General features: G+C 26.8%; 1 protein-coding gene across 2 annotated transcripts in view; it reads left to right on the forward strand.

The window, feature by feature from the left end:
* The window catches only part of LOC141530688 (neprilysin), a 42,341-nt gene extending 18,517 nt beyond the window's left edge, over positions 1–23,824 (forward strand). For both annotated transcript variants that reach the window (XM_074247950.1, XM_074247952.1), the window contains exons 5-17: positions 7,194–7,408; positions 11,000–11,098; positions 16,004–16,135; positions 16,499–16,597; positions 16,694–16,851; positions 19,307–19,493; positions 19,581–19,757; positions 19,850–19,947; positions 20,935–20,990; positions 21,087–21,370; positions 21,447–21,605; positions 21,825–21,901; positions 22,981–23,824. In XM_074247950.1, the coding sequence (XP_074104051.1) occupies positions 7,194–7,408; positions 11,000–11,098; positions 16,004–16,135; positions 16,499–16,597; positions 16,694–16,851; positions 19,307–19,493; positions 19,581–19,757; positions 19,850–19,947; positions 20,935–20,990; positions 21,087–21,370; positions 21,447–21,605; positions 21,825–21,901; positions 22,981–23,080 (1,841 nt within the window). In that variant the 3' untranslated portion in view covers positions 23,081–23,824. The remainder of the gene's footprint in view (positions 1–7,193; positions 7,409–10,999; positions 11,099–16,003; positions 16,136–16,498; positions 16,598–16,693; positions 16,852–19,306; positions 19,494–19,580; positions 19,758–19,849; positions 19,948–20,934; positions 20,991–21,086; positions 21,371–21,446; positions 21,606–21,824; positions 21,902–22,980) is intronic.
* Positions 23,825–24,778: the final 954 nt, after the last annotated feature.

The following is a 24,778-nucleotide window of genomic DNA, read 5'->3' on the forward strand; positions in this document are numbered from 1 at the left end:
GAATTTCCAAAATTCGTTTCTTTGAAAGCGAAACACAAATACAGTAGGTATATTAATAGCATTTGAAGTGTTAATGGATAAATTGTCTTGTTGAATAATTTATTTTATTGTCATATAATTTCATCCTGCAGTATCTAAATATACTGGTATATAATCTACAAACAGTATTTTGCATTTATGTCGCTCCAATATACTAGCAATCTACGCCAAATACGTTTGCATACTAATATTGACAAATGGACATACATTGCGGCAAAATTGTCAGACTTTATGTGAATTGATAACCAGTCGTTAAGGAATTATCGGAATAGTAGACATAATTTTAGATCTAAATAATAAAATAATATTGTGAAATGTCAAAAAAAATTTGTACCAAATCTGTAACTGAGAAGCCAACCGATCACAATATCGATAACTTGACTTTCATCACCTGGAATGGGTCAAAACTCGTCATGTTGAAAGGAAGTTATAAACTCTAAAACCCACCAAAATTTAGTGGTTTCCTATTGTCTAGCTTAATATTGGTGTATAGTATAAGAATAAGCCAATATTTGTCAATAGATAATTTTAATTTTCACTGATTGGAACAAAAATTAATAAAATTAAAATAAAGTTTATAGCAATCGTCATTTAAAACCGTGAATTATTGCTAAAAAACAGTAACAGCAAAAAAATGACAGGTCTATAAGTCAGAAGTCGAAGCTTTTTACCCTTTCATATATACAATTCAATCCGTATTCCACTTCGTGGGTCGTTCTTAGCGCGGAAAAAGCTCGAGGAATGATAAGGAACAGGTCAAGCGAATAGAATCTACGGAATAATCGATAATCTGATTATCTAGAGAATTTTATTGGTCGAAATCGCAGTGTGGCGTGATAATGACTTTCAATCTATTGTAACACTCAATATCAAATGTATTTGGTTTCTCTTACAGTCTGTTATTTCCGTTAATTAACGTAGTTTGTCATTAATCACAATAATTGCTTAGATAGTGGCTGTCTAAGCTCAAAAGGAAGCTTGAATATTCACGGTGATAAATTTGTTAAATTTAAATTTTATTTACTCAAGGATCAAGTTTACCAGATACTGCCACTACATTAATCGTTTTTAATGTGACCAGACTGAAATCATTATTTTAATTTAATTATTCAATTTTATAAAAGTTTTTTTTTTTCCACAAGATTACGGTCAAGTGAGAACATGGATAAATTCATCAAAAAATAATTTAAAAATTACATTTTTATCGGATTTTCTTACGACATCCGTGATACGATGATTCAGTTACATCTATGTTCGATAAATCGTATAACTCTCCACCATACAAGTAGATGCTCGAAGTCTCATACTATTAAATTCGTTACTGGCAAGTACCAGGGTTGTGAAGATGAATCGTTACATTATTTGACAATGTTCGTCTAATAGAAATGCCAGTAGTCTGCGTCAGCCTTATTGATGTTATGAGTAGATGAATTAAAAATGAACTAACTACATTATGTGATCGATAGACATCGAAAATTATTGATTTGCATATAAACTACAAGTAAGAAATTTATTCCGTCACTATATCAATAACAAATGCCTAAAAAAAAATTTTTTTTTCAACAAAGTGAATTGGCCTAGTTAAAAATATAAAACAACAACGTACAATTTTTGTCAATAAAAAATTGTCTATACTCTGTCCAAATTACAGAGTGAGTGTAAAAAAATCTCTGTGTTATTTTTTAATTATAACCTTCTTTGTATGAAATTTAAATGATTCAATAACAAAACTTTATCTCTCCAATTATTTTTTAATTGAAATTTAAAACTTGATTTAAAACCGAATGATAAAAGTAACGAAATTAATAAAAAGATGAATCAATGTTTCGAAAGAGTTAACTCGATAAGAGGATCCGGAAATTAAATGAAATAATTATTACCTAAATATTGGTAATATTCGAAACTTTATGAATTCATATTATAAACTTTATATATTCGATTATACAATATTACTGTCGAGATAATAGCTTCCTTAATTAATTATGGTAAATGGTACGGCGGAAAATAGAGAATAAGATAATTAATATGAGAAGATATTTTGCTGTGTTTAACGCTCGAACTAGCAAACATTATTGTCGTAGTATAAGTTGTTATTTAGATGTTAGGTAATACAAAAGTAGCAGTTTAGTTTATTAGTACGTGTGGAATAAATGTAAAGGGTATCAGTAACCTTGACCAACTTTTTTTTTAGCACGGAAATACCATTGAAACTATCGATTTTACAAATATATAAATTATTACAAAAGACAAGTCGTAGTAAATTAAAGAACAACAGTATTTTCGACTTTATCTTCAATGATAAAGTAATTTTTTTTTTATATTCACTTTAATGACTTTTTATTTACCTTTAGAAATACTGTTTCAATTTGAGCGATTATTGAATTAAATAGTTTGAAAATATGACTGTAAAGTGTTTTGAAAGAATTTAGAGTTCCAAACAATTTTTTCATCTTACTGATAAAAAATATTCATACAAAAAATTACTTCTATCTTGTCTTCGCATTTTCGTACTGTGAATACATTTTAATAAAAATTTTATCAAAGCAAATTTTTTTAATCTTAAGAAAATCGATTTTTGTTTGAAATTCACGGCACGAAGAAAATTTCAGAGTAAATATTATTCTCTTCTAATTCCTAGTTAAACTAATCCAACCTACAAAGATTAAGAGATTAAACTCTCTTAAACGCTTGATTATAAAATCAAAGTAATTTTTCGGATAATGAGTAACACAGTCAAAAATAAATATCAAATCGAAATTGCTTATTAATGTGTGACTTTGAAAGAAAAAAATTAAAAAATAAATTATTGCCTGCTTTACTCTCTATAACATAAATTAGCATTTCGTTATATGTATTAAAAAAATTGTTTTATCAGCTCTTATAATTGGTTCATACCTTATCTGCTTGCATGAATTGTACGAAACGATTCAGCGATTAAAACGGAATCGATTAGTCCATAAAAAATATAATTGCACCTTGAGGTTATGATGTGTGTAACTATTAAAAAAAGAACTCTGTGAATTCGATAAAATAAATTAATTTCAGGAATTAGCAATTAAACCCAACATTCAAATTAATTTAATCAATGCATTGAATGAAATTAAATCGGTATCATCTATAATTAGCACTGCGTACATACTCATATTTATACATGCGTTTTCAATTGCATGTAACCGATGTAATAATTAAATTTTTTTAATTTTATCTTTATTTCAATTTTAATTTTAATCCATATTTTTTTTTTTTTATAATAAAAGCATTGAAAAATAATAATTAACACTCGTTATTAGTACATCAAATAGAGTATGAGTAATGAATTAATAAATTCTTTATTAATATCGATTCCTTAGTAAGCTCGATAAAAGACTGACCTAGATTGTAAATCTTAGTCACAGAAATACCGGTTTACGGTCACCAAATCACAAGCTTTAATTATGTGATAAGAAAACCGCCAATAGTAATTATGATTAAGCTAATAAAAACTTTAAATTAATAAAACAAATGCCCTTTCATCACGGTTATATCGATTTTAGTTAACTATGCAATGAGCCATAGGTCACATGATTATTTTTTATGAATACTTTTATTTTTTTTTTTACAGTGGGTGAAATGTTTTTATTTTTTCTTTTAACTATTGCAGATGATCCATTAAGTATGATCTATGTACTTGCTATGCAATTTATATGGTCTATATATATCATATATAACTGTCCAGCAATAAAAATTTTTCCTGAGAGACCACTGGGTAATCCAGTGAGCCACACAATCGGATTGTCCTTTTCGAATGATTTACAGTGAATTTGTTTTCACGTCTGAGTATGTTTTATCTAACTGTATAGATCATACACGAGCACTCAAGTCTATTTTTACTTAGAAAATTTATATACATATATATTTATAGTTTTTTGCTAGAATCCAAGGATACCGTGTGCAGCAAATTGGAAAAAATTCAAGGTCAAGAAATCGCTGTCGGAAAAAGAAAATATTATTTATTACTTCATAATGAAAATAATAAATTGGCTTTATGTAATTTCCGTAATGTATTTGAGAAAGATAAATTTTGAAATTTTCCAAATTATCGATCATTTTTTTTTTATTTATTTCAACTCGGTGAAAAATCGAAGCTTGAGAACTTTAAGGAAAGATTTAGTTGAATTATTAAAAATTGTGGCTACCAAAGTTAAAAAAAAATTTAATAATTGAATTATTGAGTTCGAAAAACTGAAACACGCTAAAAAAATTTTAAAAACTCAATTTGAATAGTATGTGTACATAATAAAACCTGTCGTGGCATGACTAAGTAAAATACTGAATAAAATTCTTGTCGCTAAAGAGTGTACACGAAATAAAGATGTTTTATATAATTCAACAGTTCCTTAAAACTAATTACGTGTAAATAAAAGAATGAATGAGGCTCGTACTCTCAAGAAATTCAAAGAGATTCAACGATAGTATTTGTGTATCTTAGAAATATCAAATAAAGGAGATCCATTTATTATTAATCTCTTGTAAAAAAGTAACACTGAATTTTGAGTTCACTCTTTCAAAGCGTACTCAAAAAAATAATTTATGTTCACTCATTTATATCTGAATACTCATGAACATATATGTTCAAGTTATAATCATGAACTATGGCTGTAAAAAAAAAGTGATAAACAAGTGGAGCCAATTAAACAACCGCTTAAATCTAATCATTAAAAGTGAAAGGTTAAAGGTTAGAGATGAATTTTATAAAAGTAAATTAAATCTGGATTATTTTTTGTAAAAGATAAATGTCCGTCCTCCCATTAAATTTAATGATGATAGACCAAATAATGAAACAAACCTATTAACTGGTTTATTGCACGAATCACAATTGACGTAACCAGTTTTTTTTATAGACATTGTGTACACGATACCGCAGAGGATATCCGAAAAATAAAAGATCAGAGAAAAGATAAGAACACAGTTTTATTTTTTGCTCGTCACGTTTCGAGCTGTCGTATTATATACATATACATGGCGACTCTTTTATACATTATGGACGGTATACTTCACAGTCTATATCCTTTTTCGTGCTTAGTTCATGACCATTTTTTAAATTTGAGAAATTCAAGCTCAAGGAACTACTTTCCTTTCATGAACCATTAGCGTCACGGCACCTTTATGTTTAGCTACAATCGGTCAATTACCTTTTTCCTCTTCCAAATGGACTTTTTTCGATGTCTGGATGGTTTGTATTGATCTAAGCTTATCTCGGTTTATATTTTACCTTTTACTATCTATACAAGAGGAAGCATTGCTTTTATGCACACATATGGGGAGATTAAATTCTTCCAACAATCTATGTATACATCGCAAGGCCTTTGAAGAAGCTCTTCAAAAGCATCTAACTATTTCTAAATACCGTCAACTTTTTAGATATACTTTTATACCATCGCGCTTTACATAAAGACGTATATGAATTTATTAGCTTTATCAGTATGGAAATAATACATACACTGTAAAAATTCGGGGGTGAATTTTACTCTGCATTCACTCTCATCACTTGGAGTATCGGAGTGAAGCAATTAAACACTCCACGTTCGGAGTAAATACGGAGTTTTTTTTTTCCGCGAAGTGATTCCGGAGCGAATCTGGATTTTCATAAATAAACTTTAATGTATTCTTTACATACTGATTGAAATGTTATTGAGAAATATTTTTTAAATGAAGCTTTTTTGATGACGAAAAAAATTCGTCAAATTAATTTATTGATAATATCAAAAAATTTTATTCAACATAGGATTTAAGATATAAAATTTATTTATATAATAGTAGCATGAAAATTTGTCAAATTCATCTGAAGGCAGTATTTTGAAAACGATTAAATAATAAAACTTGTAAAAAAAATCTTATTCTCTCTTAATACACCATTTAAACTAAAAGAAGTGGTAATACTTAAAAGTGTATACATTATTTACTGGGTAATGAGATTTAAAAACGTTAAGATGTTATTACTAAATGTTTGCTGACATAATATAAGTACGTCCATAAAAATACTGAATTATAACGTGGCATATACTGTCATTTTCTTTATGTTCACTGAGCGAAATTACTTACTATGTTAAAAAAAAAAAATGTTCACGAATCCAGTCTAGTCTTTAATTATAAATTTCAAAGCTTACTCGGAAAAGTATAACATCAACATTCAGTTTTATTCCAGCTGTTGAAATTTTCCCATTATACGACCAAGTTTAGAGGTCAATCTTGCAGAGAATTACATGGCTCACAAAAAATAAAACAGAAAAAAAAAACTTTCACATTTCTATTTCATTTAAAAATTTAATTTCATTTAGTACAAGAGTGATTAAAAAGAGGGTTGGAAAAATAATACTAGTCGTTAAAGTCAGACAATACATATGGAAAAAATTCTTTGTTCGTTTAGTAGAAATATCCGCAATCTATCGGTGAATTCTGTAAATTTTAATTGAGGGTTGTTACGAGAAAAACTTTTTTAGAGTTCATGAAAAAAATTTCGTGTAACTGGGTTGGAATTTATCGATCAAATATTTAAAATTTTCGCGGTTTTATTATTGAACAATAAACATAAATACCTTTCATGTTATTTGATCATTTACTGATGGAATTTTTGGCATGTCAATTTTCATAACTATCCACGTAAATGTGAACATAAAAATTTTTTATATCAGATATTGTCTTCAAAGAAATACAATTTTTTATCCCCGTAAAAGAATCTTGAGTAGTTTGTTGTCTAGGTGTATAGCGCATTTTAAAACGATTGAGCACGACCCGGAAATGAAGTTGTTTCCGTTCACACTATTTTACTTTTTTATTGTTCCATTCATTTATAGTTCGAAACAAGGTCAAGTCTTTAGCATTTTGTTTTTAAAATAATTATTCATCACAGCTATTTTCACAATATTTTTTTCAGTAATTTAGTAACATTTTATCTTTAGTTATTTTCATTACTGTAGTCTATTGAGTATAATAAAAGTTTACAACTAGGAAATTCATGAAGATAATGCGACCCAGGAGCATGGGTGTTCAAAATATATATTTACCGAGAATAATGAAATGTATATATATATATATACTATAATATAATATTATAAAATAAATAACCGGATCGAAAAGATTACTCAGTTGATTGAATTGATTTTTTTTATTGATAGTATATACGCTGCTGGAAGAATCAGGCGGCTACATACCTCCGAAATCATCAGCCTCAACGGATATAACTCTTCTGGTAGCGACACTTCTTAAAATAAATGGTGCACCTCTTTTTGATTTCTACGTCGATGTCGACTTATATGATCACACGAGAGTATCAGTTTTTCTGGACCTGCCCTCCAGACATTTGGCAGACACATTTTTTTCCAATAAATATGTAAGTTTTATTTTTATCAAATTTTTGTATTATACTTTTGTTTAGTTACATAAAAATAAATGTTGTGAGAAATAAATATTATTATTATGAGAAATAAAATAAAAATTTCAAATAGAATTGTACACAACAGAGGAATTGAAGCACATACCTAGAGAAATTTATTCAATGCGTTGTTTGGATTTTATCAGTTTACCCACATACCACTATGCGAATATACAAATAGATTGACGATATTGATATAAAAAATGCTGCTTTATTGTTTTAAATTAGTATCACGGAAATTTATCTATAACTATATTCAATTAATTGTTGTGGTTATTTTTAGACACTTTTTAAAATTTTTTAGTTAAAAATAAGTTTGATGGTAAATTCAAAGATAAATCTTTCTATACCAATAATAACTTTATAACTTTTTTTTTTTCATTGACCAATAACCATAAAAATCTCAAATCCAATAGTCAATTGATTTCAGAATTAAAATTCAAATAATGCTAGAATTTTCATAGAAAAAATTTATGTAAATTAAAAAAAATTGATTTTAAAATTGCTTTTCCGAATAAAAGGCTTAGAATCTATAAAAAATACTTCTCAATAAACATGTTGAAATATATTCACTCGTTACATATGTTTGAATAGTTAAAAGTCTAAAAATGATGCCTCGCATGTTTTTGAAAACTACTAGTAAAATTCCCTTGGTAGAAATATTCGCGAACATTAAATCCTAAGGTATGTAAATGCTTCCTTTTGATGATAAGCTCCTTAAGTGCAATTTAGATTTGAGTATTCATACTTACATCTATGACAGATATCGTAAGAGAACTTTATATTTTATCAATTACATTTTCATTTTATCTCAATGGAAAATATAAAAGGAATTTTTAAATAAAAAATAAATAAAATATATTTATTTCAACATTTTTCGAAGTACAGTACTAAACTAAAATTTTTAATTTTCACAAAAAATTTTAAACAAAAACTAGCAATTTTATAAATTTACTAATAAAAATAAAGAAGAAATTTATCTTGTTGAGAAATGGGATTTTTTTTCATTTTTCTTTTAGTGTTTATATTGCCTCGGAGTTTTGTTCTATTCGAGTTTCCCCTAATTCAAGAAAATAACAAACACTTGAAAAAAATTCTTTTGTAAAAAAATTTTAACGTACTGTCTGGGGTAGTCAATTTACTCGATCCGTCCTCTAACTAAAAAAATTTTTTTCTTTGCTCTGTAAAATATCACCTAATTCCGCCTGCATTTGGCTGAATAATGAAACTAAATAAATTTACGTAAATATATATTGTGTATTGATTGAAAGCGAGAGAAACGAAGTTGCCAAAGAATAAATAAATGTAATTCATAACGACATGAAGACAGTTGAGGATTCGAAATAAAAAGATACTGTCTGAAGAAATCGGTAGCAACATCAGTTAGATATCTATCAGTGGGGCACGACAGTCTGGAGCCGCGAGAAGTCGATCTCCGAACAAAGAGGATATAGATACGTAACATAGCAGGGTACTGAGCGTGGCATGGGTTGCATTGGCCCATTGCCAAAATGTACATTGACGACACGGCGAAACATAATATCCTGCTATGACATTACAGCTATTTTTTACTTTACGTACCATAATTTATTTTTTCATTTAATGGCTTCATGAGCTCAGCTAATAATCGGTATATTTTTATGTCTATCGCTTTAATTGTTCATCAAGTTTCGCTGAAGTTTCCCCCGTGTCGATCTGTCAGGCTCAACAACTAGAGATTGACATGATGCATTTAATAAAGTTTCAAAATTTTCGACATAGTTTTCAAGCTCTAAGATGATACTGATGACACGAGAAATATTGCAATAAAAGTAAGCGCGTAAAAGGATATACTTTGCTTTACAGACGTTATTATTTTTATTGTTTTTTTATTTTAGCGTTTGATGTCAAGAAATAGAAATAGTTTTAAAGTTATCGATGAATTCTATCACGTACGCTCAATTACTTGAATTAAAATTTATTTGACGGTGAATTTCGTTGATAGAAAACTCTCCGAGAGTAAAATAATTATTTTATTGACTTTCCGCAGTATAAATAGACAATGTTTAGATTCTTAAATAAACTTTTCCTTCTTCTCAATGTACTTGTTCGTTTAAGTCTGCAAACTTCATTAATATTTAATTAAATAAATATTTTTTTAAGTAATCATGATAAATGCTCTTTTATTTCTAGCAAGTATTTAGAAAACTTGTGGTAGAAAAACATCTGAATTTATAATTTATTTGAAAACACTTTGGGGAAAAATGCATTGAAAAATGCATGCCTCCTCTTATAGATAATAAAAATCGATAAAACCACTAAAGAATTATTTAAGGCGGCATGCATTCTATGTGAAGCTTTCTTACTTGGTATGCACCCACATTTTTGTTTTCGGAGTAAAAATATCAGTTTCTTAAAACTTTTTAGCTTAACGTTATTTTTTAACTTCATTTTTTGTTATAAAATAAATAATAAATACTAACAATAATTTTACTTTTTAGAACAAAATTAATTTTCAATAGTTTAATTGATAAATAAAGATCGAAATAACTATAATTGTTATACTGAATATGATAGCTACTTTGAAATGCGTAGCTTTAAAAGCTCGGAGGAATTTTGAATTCTCTGGAAACGACCGAGTAATGGTAGTTATGTAAATTTTTGAGATCCAAGAGTCTATTTGAGAAAATAAACAACTTAAGCTCTATTGTACGGTATTTTTCAAAGCTCCTGATCTTGCGATAAAGAAATACGTGATTTGGTGACTTAAGCAAAATAGACTGCGCTTTTTAAAAAAGAAAGTCAATTTTGAGTTTTGAGTCGGTAAATAATAATTTATGAATTGTATTTTAAAAGCTATAAAGAAGACTATTAAAAGTTATAATACTGAATGTAATAGTTCAGTTTTTTATCTAGTGTTCATAGGAATGAAAGTATCTGAATCGTTGTTAAACCGATTTGGAAAGTTCGTGACTCTATTAAGCAAGATAAATAACTTCGACTATATCATGCGGTATTTCACAGAGCTTTTGACTAAACTAGATATAAAATACCCTATTTAAAAGCTTAAGTTTCTTAGACTATTACTTACACCTAATAGTATAAAAAAGTTGACTAATGTTTTAATTTTTTCGTCGTGAATGAAGATTAATAATATCATTACTGAAAAAGACTAGTCTATTGATTTAAAACTCAATAATAAAAATTTTTCTTCAATTAATTTACTCGAACTAAAAATTTTAATATTTGAAACTAGATTTTTTATTCGATTAAAAAAATAAATTGTAACTTTGAACGTAATTACAAAAAATAATGAACAACAATCCCTAAGTCAACTCTAAAATTCTCTCAGAATATTGTTCATTAATTCAAGTTATGAATAATGAATTCATTTATTTTCCCAAAAGTTATAAAATTTTTATTGAAAATGAGATACAGGTCTGAGAGATCTAAAAGATGATTTACTACGAAACCGGCAGCATAACTTTATTTTAATTTAAAAGAAGGATATCTTAATGTCAACGGAATGATTTGTTAATATATAATAGTAAATGGATTTTTAATTCACAGAAAGACGGACCGAGATGGCACGCAGAGGCAAGCATGAAAAGAGTAATCCGCAAAAAAAGATCTAATCCTGCAGAGAGTCAAGCGTATACCGTCATCAAGGTAAATATTGATAATTGTTGCTTTAGTCAATGCAAATAATTGATACTGATAAAACGTAAACATTTTAATTAAAAAATTGAGATTATCTTTTGTTTAACTATACGTAACAAGTGTTAGTTTTTAATTATAATTTTAAATCCTACGATTATATGCACAAAAAGACATTTTATGCTAAAGTAATTTGTGTATTACGGAGACAGATTAAAAACCAAGGATGATATATTTATCGTCTTATGTTGAAATTTTTAATTATATTCAAAATATTCATCTTTTAAATAAAGATCTCATAAGTAAGTGCTGGTAATGTGTTTTAATTTAAAAAAGTAATTAAAATTATGAATAAGACTTTCCCTTGACAATATATACATTTATTTTGTTTGTGTATACTTTAAAAATCTAATTTTCATGTTACTATTCTCCGATAGCTGAGTTGAACCCAACACGATCACTCTCGGATTTATATTCTTTACTCTACATTTTACAATTATTTTTATTAAAATTAAAGTTAAAAATCATGTAAAATAATTAGCCAAGCACAAAATTTATAGAGACTAAAAGAAGCAATAGAGTGGTTTTAAAAATTTTTTTTTATGATGGATACAAAAAAAAGGAAAAAATTACCGCAACCTGGATTCGAACCAGGGATCTTCAAGTAAATATTTTCAGCTTATAAACATGGATGGACCTTCATACTCCGCCGTCCATCTTACGGCTTTAAATAAATTATATTATTTTTAGAAATGAAACTTTATTGTTGCTGTTGTGAAGTTAGCAACCTGCTACCCCTTAAGAAGCACAGTGCTACTCCCGTATATGCCTTGCACGGTTTTTTTTAGAGAAGAATATCTCAGAGTAACGGACAATAAGGGATAATAACGCATAGTAGCCCAAACTTCACATTATAAAGTTTACAAGCATGAACAATGTCTTGACGCCTTACCAACTTGGCTACTGAGGCACTTGTAGCTTCGACTTTCTGAAAGCTATTTAAGCTACAAATCACCTTTCGTGCTTCTATAGCTCATTACTGTTAACATTTTTTTAAAATTTCATTTCACACATGACTTATAGTCGAGTCAATTAATTAAAAAATTTAGAAAAAAAAATTTTACATTGAAAATAAAAAAGAATGCAAAGTTCAGTTACATGGGATTGAACCAGAACCATTAATCAGACAAATTTAAAGGCCTCTGTTCCAAGTTGGTTGAGTATAGAAACTTTATGATGACAAGTTTTTGTGGATAATAATTTTTTGATTGTTAGTAATTAAAAAAAAAACCAACATTTCGACTAATTGAAATGTTTGATTTCTTGAATCAATTCAGTAATAAACCTACTATAAATGTTTGAAGAAAAAGCTTATTGCTTCAATATCAATAAATATATTGCGATTTTTCTAGTCATTATTCATAATACCAGTAATCATTTTTGTAAAGTTATGTAAATCCTCAGATGAATCCGGTTGAGGATGCAGTATCAGAGACTTTGATGTGCGGATTTAGCAGTGAAAAATGAGGGAACTGCAGCTAAACTTTTACTGAGGATTATGTTTTAAAGTCAGCAGTTCTTTTAATCTGATCGGATAATTTTTCGAGTCATTTACTGAATTCTATAGCGTTTTTGTTTTTGTAAATCAAAACGATATTTCAAACTTTCAATTAACTGTTTTACTTCAGATTGATGATATAGTTGTACTTTATGACTTTATAAAAATGTTGAGTTCCGATAAAATAAATCCCTCAAACATATTCTAGCCACATTTTAACCCTTTGCACGATATTGAATTTTTGAAATCGATTTTTGCGGGCTTATAGAATTTAATTACTGCACACATCAAACGTGATTGCGATTTAGGTACTAAACTTTAGTTGATTTACTTTCGTTATATTAAAAAAATATTTAAATATTTTTTTAAAGTTGTGAAAAATTTTACATTTTAACAATTAATAAATTTCTTCTAGATCGAAAAAAATAAATATAAACCTCATTTATGACAAAAAAAAAAAAATAACTGTCTACTACATCCTAATTTTATTTTGTAAAAGTTTGTTCACTGTTTACAAACATAAAATTTAAAAGTATAAATTTTTGTGTAAACATAAATAGGCTATACTTTTTTTAATTCTAAAACAGTAATCTGCTAAAAAAGTAATATTCTAAAAGTTTACAACTTTAACAAAGTTTGTAGTCACTGTGTACTTTAGTTTCGAATTTACCAGTTTCAGGAATATTTTAAACAGTTTCCATCCATCACAAAGTTAGATTTTCCTGCACCGTGGATGGCAGTGACCGAGCTAACCGACTGACAGAATCAATAATTCCAGATAAAATCAATAGGAACCGACACTTACGTATTTGGTGTCTCATTGATATTTGTATTGTATTATAAAATAATCATATTTGAATATATGCGCAGCGAAACCTCGGCAACATCCCTAATTGTTTCCATTTCATCGTAAAAATAGTACGTAACCCGACGAATATCAATAGACTTGGTATTTTCTCAGCGGTTCTACTCAAGAATTTATTTATAAAATGCCTAAAATTCACAATATTCTAGGGATAGATAATATCTCCAAAAATTTTTCATTTTATTCATACTATTTTTCATCTGTGTATCTTACTTTAATGTATCAGACACTAAATTTATGTTTTGTAATAAATACATGTATACTTACAATGTCATCACCTTTCTCGTAGAACATCAATTTAATGTTTTGATAAATCTATTTTGTTTTTATTATAAATTTTGGGATTTATTTAAAAAATTAACTCGATTAAAATTAAAACTTTAAAAAAACTTAACTTCAATATTTTCTCTTTAAAATCTAGATTTTTAAAAACATTAAAATATATGCAGGAATAATGAAAAATTTCAAATGCATTTCTAAATAAATTTTTGGATGAAGGTAAAGGATAATTACCATTAATTTAATTATAAATATCAATCTATTTATGTACAGTGTACATAATCATATGCATTTAATTATTACCAAAACACCGGTAGTGATGCATACGAATATATAATACAAATTAATGATTGATATCAATCCACTGTTATCGTAAAAGCAATAACTTATATTGAAATGCTGACAAGACGAAATCACGATTTTAGATTACCAAAACGTACATCAACATTATGAATAGTCAGCAAATCAAATCCACCCTTTCGTCTATTTAAAATATACATCTAAAAGCTCATAACAACTTTTTATTATCCTACATTGGTTGATTTGTGTAATTTATGAGAAGTAAAAAAATACTATATTATTTTGTTAAATAGCACACAGTTACTAACTCACCGATTGCTCCGAAAATAGGCACAGGAAAAACTTCATAAAAAGCATTTGCACTTGCTCCATATTGTACCCCGACATAATCCTGAAAAGAATAAAAAATTATTATTACCAGAAATTTAATTGACCTAAAAGTGACTTAGTTTTTGAGGATTAAAAAAGGCAATTTTTAAATTAAATTATTCCATTAATTCACAACCAGTTAAAGTCTCGTCTACTCGGCATACATTTTTAAAACTAAGTACATTTTTTATGATGTTTGAAATGATGTAGCTTTTTGTTATTCATAAAGTATAACTGAAAGAATATTATAATAAATATGAGTATGATATATTCGCATTAGTAAAAACAAATATTTCCTCCTCGCTCACAGTTACAGGATTTATATTCAATTCATATTCATGATTTACATAAAATCATTAGTCAGCTCTATGCTCTATCTGACATTGATATCTAATGCATCTAAGTGCCTTCATGTTTCAATAAATATGTATTTTCTTCCCAATTTGAAACATCAGACGGATGAGTTTCATAAAACGTTAGCAATAATATTCTAATGCAATATAAGCATTAATATTCTTAAATTACAAATTTACTTTTATACCGAATTAATGAGTACTAACATTACTTCTCTCCACGCGGTATAATATTGATTTTTCTCCCGTTTATAAACTTTTAGTCATTAATTAATTTCTCGTATTCCCGCTCTCGATTCGAGTGCTTAAATTTTTCAAAAATTATGATAAATGATTTACATTATTCCATTGATACAAATTAACGCTTGCACTTTAAAGGTCCTCTTGATTCTACAATATTAATTTGGTTTTCAGAACAAGTACAGGACATTTATAAAAATTAAATGTTCCCGTGACAAATGTCAGATGCTCCCGGGTTTCTAAGTAATAAAATATGTAATTCGTAATTTATTATGGAGCAGTGCATGCTAAAAATTAACTTTTCAACAAAACTTTTCCACATGTGCATAAAATATTATATGCCTAACAATTTTATTCAAACAAAAATGACTAAGTAATTAAACAAGCTTAATTAAAAATGCGTCGTAGTTGAAGCATATTCATTATATATGCGTATAAATATATATATATATATATATATATATATATATATATATATATATATATATATATATATATATATATATTAAATATCGATAATTAAATATGCAGACATATAATAAATTTGTTTTTATTTATAAATTCATCAACATCACCAGTATTATACAGTATTTACCAATTAACGTTCAAGTGTAGCATTCAATATCAACAATCAGTAGTCTGTATATTTCAGTTTTACGTGTTTTATATTATTATATACTACAAACTATAATAATACTTTAGATGTAACATTCTATCGACATAACATTATTCCAATAAATGTTTCACTCACGTCCTCCGAATAAAACCATCTGTATCACGTTCAATAACAAATACGTACCTGAATGAGAAAGTATTGTAAATGACGGTATATTTTAACAAAAAAACTCATTTTATTTTTGTTCGTATTTATAAAAAAATCTAGTTTTTTATTTCTGTATATTGTGATACTTCTTCCTGAATAAATAATAATAATTATTTATTTTTATTTACAGAATGCGAGGGATGAATACAGATGCCACAAAATTGAAAAATTATTGCACCAATATTTACCAATGAATATGGAGAAGCGTGAGCGATCATATGAAACTTATTTGTTATTACAATTCTGTTTATCACTTAGCAAGGTATTAAACAATAATTACTTAAATTAAAATATAATTCATGAAGATAGTCTAGAAACACAATCTGGAACTCTCTAACTTGACCTAATTTATTCTTTTCATTTGAAAGATCATTATTTTACGCATCTCTAAAATATTCATCATGTTTTTCAGTAAAATAATTATAACAATTTTTGCAAAAGTTATAAATAGCGACAGCAATTAAAAGCTGAAAAAAAAAATTTTTTTTATTTTTATTTTGACTAATGATTTTATTATTTATAATATATTGTTAGAAAGAAGTTTGAAAAAAAATTCTAGACCATGTTTATTTATCAATATTACTGTAAAGAGTAAGTGCTAAAAAATGTATGACTTTATTTATAGATTTATCCTCGGCAAAAAGACTTGTATAATTGGGTTGACGTTGATCAAAGGGTGTACGTGCCGTATAATCTGACGTACCTTCAGGATAACTTCAATTATGTATGTTAATTAAAGAAATAAAATAAAATGATCATTATCTGTAATATAGGGTTGTAATATTATACTCTGTTATTTATGTGGTTGTTCCTCGGTTAGATAAGGTGGAAGACGCTGTTGAACATTACGATGGATAATAACACTTTGAACAATTTGTACAAACGTGAAACTACTGACGATCAGTTTGTGTATGTTTACATCACTGCACCTAGATATTTCAGAAGTTTAGGGAAATTGCTCAATCAATTTTCAAAGAGGTTTGTATTATCTTTATAAATAACTCATAACTACCCACAGTCTTTAAGTAACTTCCTCGAAATAGTTTCTGAATCCATTTAATGCTAAAGTTTTTGAGTTTGATTATCTATTGAATAAACTTACATGTTACTTGAGCATATAAATGTTCTTTCAAAAGATAATACTTTTATAATATTCATTATTATTTTTTATATTTTTTACTTTAATAGATAATTTATTTAAATCTAAACTTTAAAAATTATCAAAAACAACTCATGTAAAAATTTTATCAATTTTTTACATTATTTACATTTTATTTTTCAATAATTTCAGCGCTTTTAATAAATTTTTTTAAAGCAGAAATTTTTTTTTTCCGAATAAAATTTTTTAAAAATCAAATCATTTTGATTAAACATTCAAGCTAAAATTTTATTAATATACAATTTTCTGTCTCATATAATTTTTTGTGAATAAAAACCAAAAAAAAAATTCGTAAAAAATACACTCTTTATTCTACATATTTAAATTAAACGAGACAGTAAAAAGCTTTCCATTACAACAATTAAATTCACTTTAAAAGCTTTCGATCGAAAATGACAGTTAATTTGCGTTCTGTCGTAAAATGTTTGATTTATCTGATTCACTCGGCATCACATTAAATGACATTCTATTAATTTAAATAATACACTTTCATTACTTTCAATAAATTCGGAATAATAAGAAACAAACTTGCATAAATAGAATTCGTGAGCTCGATGAATAATGGTGGCTAAATATAGATTTAAATGTAAAAAGTTTGGATGTACAAGCATCCGCAGATGATACCAGGCTCCCCAAAACCTAGAATATTCACGACAGGAATAGGCAATCATTAGGTATGTAAAGTATCTAGAGAATTCATAGGTATGCTCAGGGGAATGATCTGTAACATCTGCGAGCTTAAACACTCTTGATCAACTATATCTACACAACAGTCGGAATAGTTTGGATAACCAGAGGAAAACGGTCACAGGTGTTCAAATTTAGTATGTACACTGACAGCGTTAGGGATAGCTAACCGTTCGTTTGTTTGTTTCAAATGCAATGTGAAATTATTCATTCTCGCCGTTACGCAAGAACGTTTACGTATCACCTCGTCATAAATAACACCGAGACGGATAGGATAAGTCTAATATGTAATTCGGTTTTATATGTATATATAAATATATATCGTCCGAAATAAATGGCATTATCACTTTTATTAATTTTAACTTTGATTATGTTTTTAAAATACTGCATCTATCCCGACGGAAAAAACATATATGAAAGATATGCTCAATTTTTAGTAAATTTATTTTAAAACTACTAATTTTTATGTAGTTATTATACTTATTATTTTTAATAAATAAAAAGTTCACCCATTTATTTTTAGAGACTAATTTTTCATCTGTTTTTATACAGATTAGATAATATCCGTCTGCAAACGAAAAAAAAAAAAAAAAAAAAAAATATGAAAACAAAGAAAATTAGTTAAATGTGTTTTCTGCTTAAGTAGATATATTTTCACTTAAATATTTGCATGTATATTTTCATATTTATTCTTCTCGTGGGGGTAGTTGGTAACAAAACCAGTAATAGACCAGAATTTTCTTTTAGAATTATTAAAAAAATTATGATACGACAATTTTAATCATTGATAATTACCGCGCTCTAATAGATACTTAAGCTTTAATTCAAATTTCAAATCGTGTATAAATAATTAATTTTAGTTTGCGCATAGTATATCATATAGAAATTCATTATTTGAACTAGAAATAATACTAATTAACGGCAACCAGTTGCTACTGAAATATGCGAGCAAATATTAAATATGAATCTGCTTTCAGGAAAAATTTTAATTAACTTGTTAATAAAGTAATAAGCTTATCAAATACTTAAACCAAAAAAATACAAATAAAAATAACCTCGGGGGTAATAAAAGCTTTATTATGTTTACGTATTTTTGATAATGTATTATGTTCCTGTTTATTCTTCCGCGACATAATTTACGTTTTTCGTCAGATATAATTGTTTTTACGGTTGATGTTTAAGCCTGTTGAATTTTTACATAAATAATATTATTATCTTATTATTGCAACTATGTAGAAATCAGTACCGTATGATTGCAAGTACGTCAGAACGTAAATTACACTGTTACGGCTATAAACCGCTTTCAAGTATCTAATATTGTATTTTTAGGACAGTATTCCGGTTCTTTGGCTATCACTATTTTATTACAAAATCGAAATTCTGAAGAAAAACTAAGCTAAAAATTTTTTTGCCAGAAAATTTATTTTGATAGAAGAGTGTACTTTTTTTTTAAATATTAAAAAAAAATGAATTTCAAAGTATTCTTAACAATATGAATCTTTAAATCATCAGTTAATAATTTATATTTATTCTTAGATAAATGTAAAAATAAATGATAATAATAATGATTAAATTTTTTGTTTTTAGAGTTGTTCACAATGGTTTGCTACTTTTGTATGCAGTGGATACTCTTCACGACATCGTAAACGTAACTGCCAGTAACAATTGGAACGTATCTTGCAGCAAATTGACAAGAAATTTATTTTCCGAAATGGTTGGAGCCTTATATGTACAACAATATAAACCTCAATATTTACAACTACTAGCCGGTCGAGTGAGTAAACTGAATACTTTGAAATAGACTAACAAATAGTGGTTCTTAAACAAGCTGAAGGACTACATGAATTGATTTGTTATTTAGGTCAATAATTTATTCGAGCGAGTTAAGGAAACATTAGCAGAAAGGATATTAGTGAAATCTTGGCTTGATGACGATACCAGGGCACAATCTTTACTGAAGCTAACTGAGCTGCGAGGCAAGTTTCACGTTTGGCCTGGTTTTCATAATAAGTCTTTACTGGCGCATGAAATGGCTAAGGTAATATTATTGCGCTTTTGTCTAATCAACCATATAAATATTTCAATACTCTTTAGTAATTAATATTTTATCGATTCTACCTTTTTATTTAGGTTATTATCGAGCCGGATTTTTTTACTACCGTAATTAAACGATTCCGACAATTACGTAACCTGAAGGACCAAGTTCTGAGAGGAACACTAAATGATAGGTAATTTACTTACCACCCATCGATTATCGACTTGTATTTTGTTGAGAAAAGTGGTTGAAATTATCCAAGTCAAAGCGATAAGCTCTCGTTAATTTGAAGAGCTTACGTTAATTTAAACTTATAATGAATCTGATAAGAACGCGGAAAAGTTTTTACAGAAGTTTCAGAAGAAATTAACCATGAATTTTTTTTTTTTAATTGCATAGTGGTCTTTTGAATACTTGTAGATATTAGAATATTTTTGTATGTTGGTAAAATAAAATTCGTTGTTATCAACACATTATTAAATTTAAATCTAACGAAATAGAAAAAAATTTGCCTTCAACATAATAGATAACAACAAACGAATCCGTAAAAAAAAATTTATTCTCAATAAATATCAAGAATGATTGTTCTCTTGTCGAGACATATTTTTAATAGTATTATTTTTTTCTCTTAGTGTAAATTGAAAATTTCGATTCAAAAACATTAATTTGAATTTTTATACAAAAGCTAATGTCAAAAAATTGAAACAAATAATATGCAACACTTAAAATTTTTATTTGTTAATACTAATAGTTAACACTTTTATCTCTGTTACCAACAATTTCTTAGATAAATTCTTAAATTTTTTACAATGTCCTATTAGCATTTTTTAAGAAATTTTTTCTCTCTTGAGATTATGTTAAATATTCCTGATACATCTCAAATTTGTAAGTAATTTTAAAGTCATTTCTTTAGAAAGTAATATCCTGCGTACGGCACTCTCTTGTGACACATTACACAGACCCTTTGAGGATGAACTACTAAAAATAATCATAATAACAGGCAATTATGTTTTAAAAAGCTCATTCCGCCCTTTTTACTCAATCTAAAAGAAACTAGGATCTGACGCAGTACCCATTATAAAAAACAGTCTATTTATGTTGATTTAAATCACCGTGTACAAAATTAACTTTTACTGTCTTTGAACTTCTCAATAGCAAGCTGAATATTAAAATTTTCTAGATGGCGAAATCCTTATGCTGTTAATGCATACTATGAATCTTCAACAAATTCAATAGGTAGGTATTCAAAATATTTTTCTATTTTTAATCAGCACGATCCAAGATAAAATTTTAATGATTGTAAATCTTGATTCTGTTTTTTGTAAATAAAAGTGATACCACTTGCCATGATGACTGCCTGGTCGTGGTCATGGGAAGGAGGACCAGCGTATTCTGCTCACGCAACTCTAGGTTCCGTAATTGCTCATGAAATTCTTCATGTATTCGATCTTCACCATCGCTTGCCTTTAGATCCCGAGATAAATTTAAAAAACTGGATTTGGATTACTCCCAAATCTTGGAGTCAACTTGAAAGTAAAATAGAATGTGTAGCGAGGCTTTACGCTAAAAGGTTTTGGAGAAAAGTTCAATTTTACGGCAATGAAGTAGATGTACAGGTAAGTCAAAAGTTTTTTTTCTTGATACGATAAATTTATAGTTTACAACAAAAAATTTACTATCAATGAATTTTAGTTTGACTGGAATGTTACGAAAAACGAAAACGTTGCAGACATTGGTGCACTCCAGATTTCTTATCAAACCTGGTATACATTAACCAACGGACGAGATCGAGCTTTGCCAGTTTTAGACGCTCTCCGCCCAAGTCAAATGTTTTTTATTAGCGCAGCCCAGGTATGAATTCATTAATAATATTCGAAATTTTTTACTTAAATATAATTTCAAAAAATTATACTCAGAGTGAATTTCGGTCCGAAGCTGCTAAATCAATTAATAATCATTCATTTTGAAAATCACTCCACAAATTTTTTAACAGTGTAGTTACTGATTTACCTAATTATTATAATTTTATTTTTATCTATAAACTGTAACTAACACGATTTTTATTTTTAGACTTACTGTACTAACATGACTGCCGAGGCCTATATCCTTTCCGTCGAGCTTGATTATCACACTCCGTCTCCAGAGAGGTATTCTATACCCACTACGCTAATAATTTAAGATGTCATACTGTAATTACACAGTTGATATTTTTTAAAATTATCTTTGCTCAAAAATTGGAGTAAAGTTAGATTTAGTATTCTTAAAAATGTCCAAAAAAAATTTTTTACAAACTGAAAAATGCATAAAAAATAGATGAACTGTTTTCTATAATATATATTTGAATGCGAAGCTCTGAGAAGAGTGATCATTCTGATTTGTCAATTCAAATTTATCTATAAAAAAAATTTGATTTAAATCCCTTGATACTGATAAATTAGCTAGTGTAGCAAATAACTCTTTATTTATCTATTTTAGTATAAAAAAAAGATGAAGATGCTCTGTTTAACCCTGAGGTTATCTTCTTTGTAATTCACTGCAAGAAAATGCTATCTTGAATTTTGAAGATGGTTTTTCAAGATTTTATCTCAGTTCTATGCATATAAATTTGTATATACAATCATGATGATGTTTACGAACTCACATTTATCATAAACAAGAATCTATTTTTTTCTGCAAATTTTGCAATTTATTCTTACCTCAATGAATTTATTTATACAATTTTCTATTAAATGATTTATATAAATACTCATCAAAAAATAAAGATAAATTTTTCATTACGAAAATTAAATATTTAATATGAATATCGGAAAAAATTTCACTATTCAAAATTTCACGGTTCAATCTACTAAAAACAATAATCAAAGTCAATAATTATTAATTTTATATACATGATCACTTTACCTTACCATTAAAATTTATAATATTAATTGGAAATTTAATATTTACAAAAATAAATTCCTCAAAAATTAAAAATGATGCAATCTGAACAAGTAATTAATATTTCATTTTTCTACCGTATATATATTTTTAATAATATATATTTTTAGTAATCTCAGTTTACCCACAGTTTATATATATATATATATATATATATATATATATATATATATATATATATATATATATATATATATATATATATATTGTATAAATAAACTAGTAAAATTTATTTGGATATCTAAAATTTTTTCAATATTTTATTTTAATTGTTATTTTTTATTTACAGAGTAAACGTTGTTATGATGAATTCGCCAGGCTTTGCCGAAGCTTTTCGTTGTCCACTTGGTTCACGAATGAATCCGCCTAACAAATGCAGCACATGGTGATATACTAAATAAATAAACTATGAATCATCATTTTAAATATTAATGAATCGATTACAAAAAAATTTGGCTCAACTGCGACACTTCCGACGATTTATGTGGATTTATTGTCATTTATTTGAGATAAAAAATAAACAAATGCATTAGTTATTGAATTGTCAATATCCATAAAACACCAGTCAAAATAAAAAAACATAAATCAATCATTGCAATTTTTGTTTGCACAATCGTCGGAAAAATTACGTACGTCGTACATTGTAAACGGTAGTTATTAATTGACTGTAAATATTAATACTAATCAATAATATATTATATTATTATAATTATAGTTATTATAAATAAAAATTCTGTAAAAGAACAAACAAAAATTTTGAAAAAATTCTAGGCCTTATTGGATGAAGAATTTATTAAAACTACGGATTGTTTAGATTGTTTGGCTTATGCAACTATAATTGTTAGTCGCGTATAAATAAATAATCTAGCTGAAAATTATTCACAGTCTGAACATTTTTATGCAATAAAAATACGACAAATATTTATTTTATTATTGTTTAAATATAAATAAATATAATTATCACTGTTAAAATAATTAATTATTTATAAACATTAAGAAAACTGACGCCTATAATATTAACTTCATGCTAATAATTTTAATGTTTATTTTTAAAACTTTATTCGTCATAGAATAGACAGAAATAATTTAACTGAAAATATTTTCCAGTAAAATTACGAATATTTGTCTGGAAATTTTCTAGTTATATAATAGTCAATTAATGTAGTAGAAGATGTAATTTCATTAAGAAAATAGATATTTTAATAAATCTTGAAATATTTTAAAAAATGTTTAAACATTTTTTCGTGTCGAAAAAAATCGACGTGTGTACAGTAAATTGTTGTAAGTTTTTTTTTTTTTTTCATGAGAATGTTTTTGAAAAAAAAAAAAAAAAAAAAAAAAAAAAATGATAAATAAGTAATTTTAAAAAAGTGAACCAATAATAAAATCATAAGAATTGGAAATTCACATTTTTCTAATATGAAAGTATAAATTGTGAAGGAATAAAAAATAACGAATACCACTGTCAATAAAAATTTATTTTTTTATGAAACTTCAATGTCTTGATTGGTTAACTATAAATAAATATTTATTGAAGCGATATCTTGAAATTCATATGCCAAAACAACTGTTACAATTTTTTGGATATTGTCATTCGCTTACACTAGAGAAAGTAAAAAAAAAATGTTTAGTGCTCTTCTTATACAAAGTTTGGTGTTATTGCATTTTTACTCAATATTTTATTATCGAAAATATAAAAAACAAACATTCCAAAAAATTAATTTGTTTTGTTTTTTGATAAAAATAAATTGTATAATATAGTTTCATCAAATTTTTTATTGAAAAATGTTCAATAATTTTAGGCTGGCATTAAATTATTATCTTTTTGACTTGATAGATATTACGTCTGTCGAACGAATATTAAAATTAGTCATATCTTTTTGGCAGTAAATTTTTGAGTACAAAGTAATTATACCAAGCAAAGAATGTTCCAATCTTTAATGAAAACTAATTTATTGTATAAATAATTAAGATAGTTGATAATTCGTCATTAAATAAAAATATTTTCAAAGTTTATATTTATTTTTTAAAAATAACTGGACGTTTGGTAAGAAAATTCAATTATATGAATTGTCAATACCAAGAGC

The sequence above is a fragment of the Cotesia typhae genome, unplaced genomic scaffold (genome assembly GCF_013202065.1).
Source record: "Cotesia typhae breed Kobodo isofemale line unplaced genomic scaffold, CoteBio_Ctyphae contig_5, whole genome shotgun sequence".
NCBI lineage: Eukaryota > Metazoa > Arthropoda > Insecta > Hymenoptera > Braconidae > Cotesia > Cotesia typhae.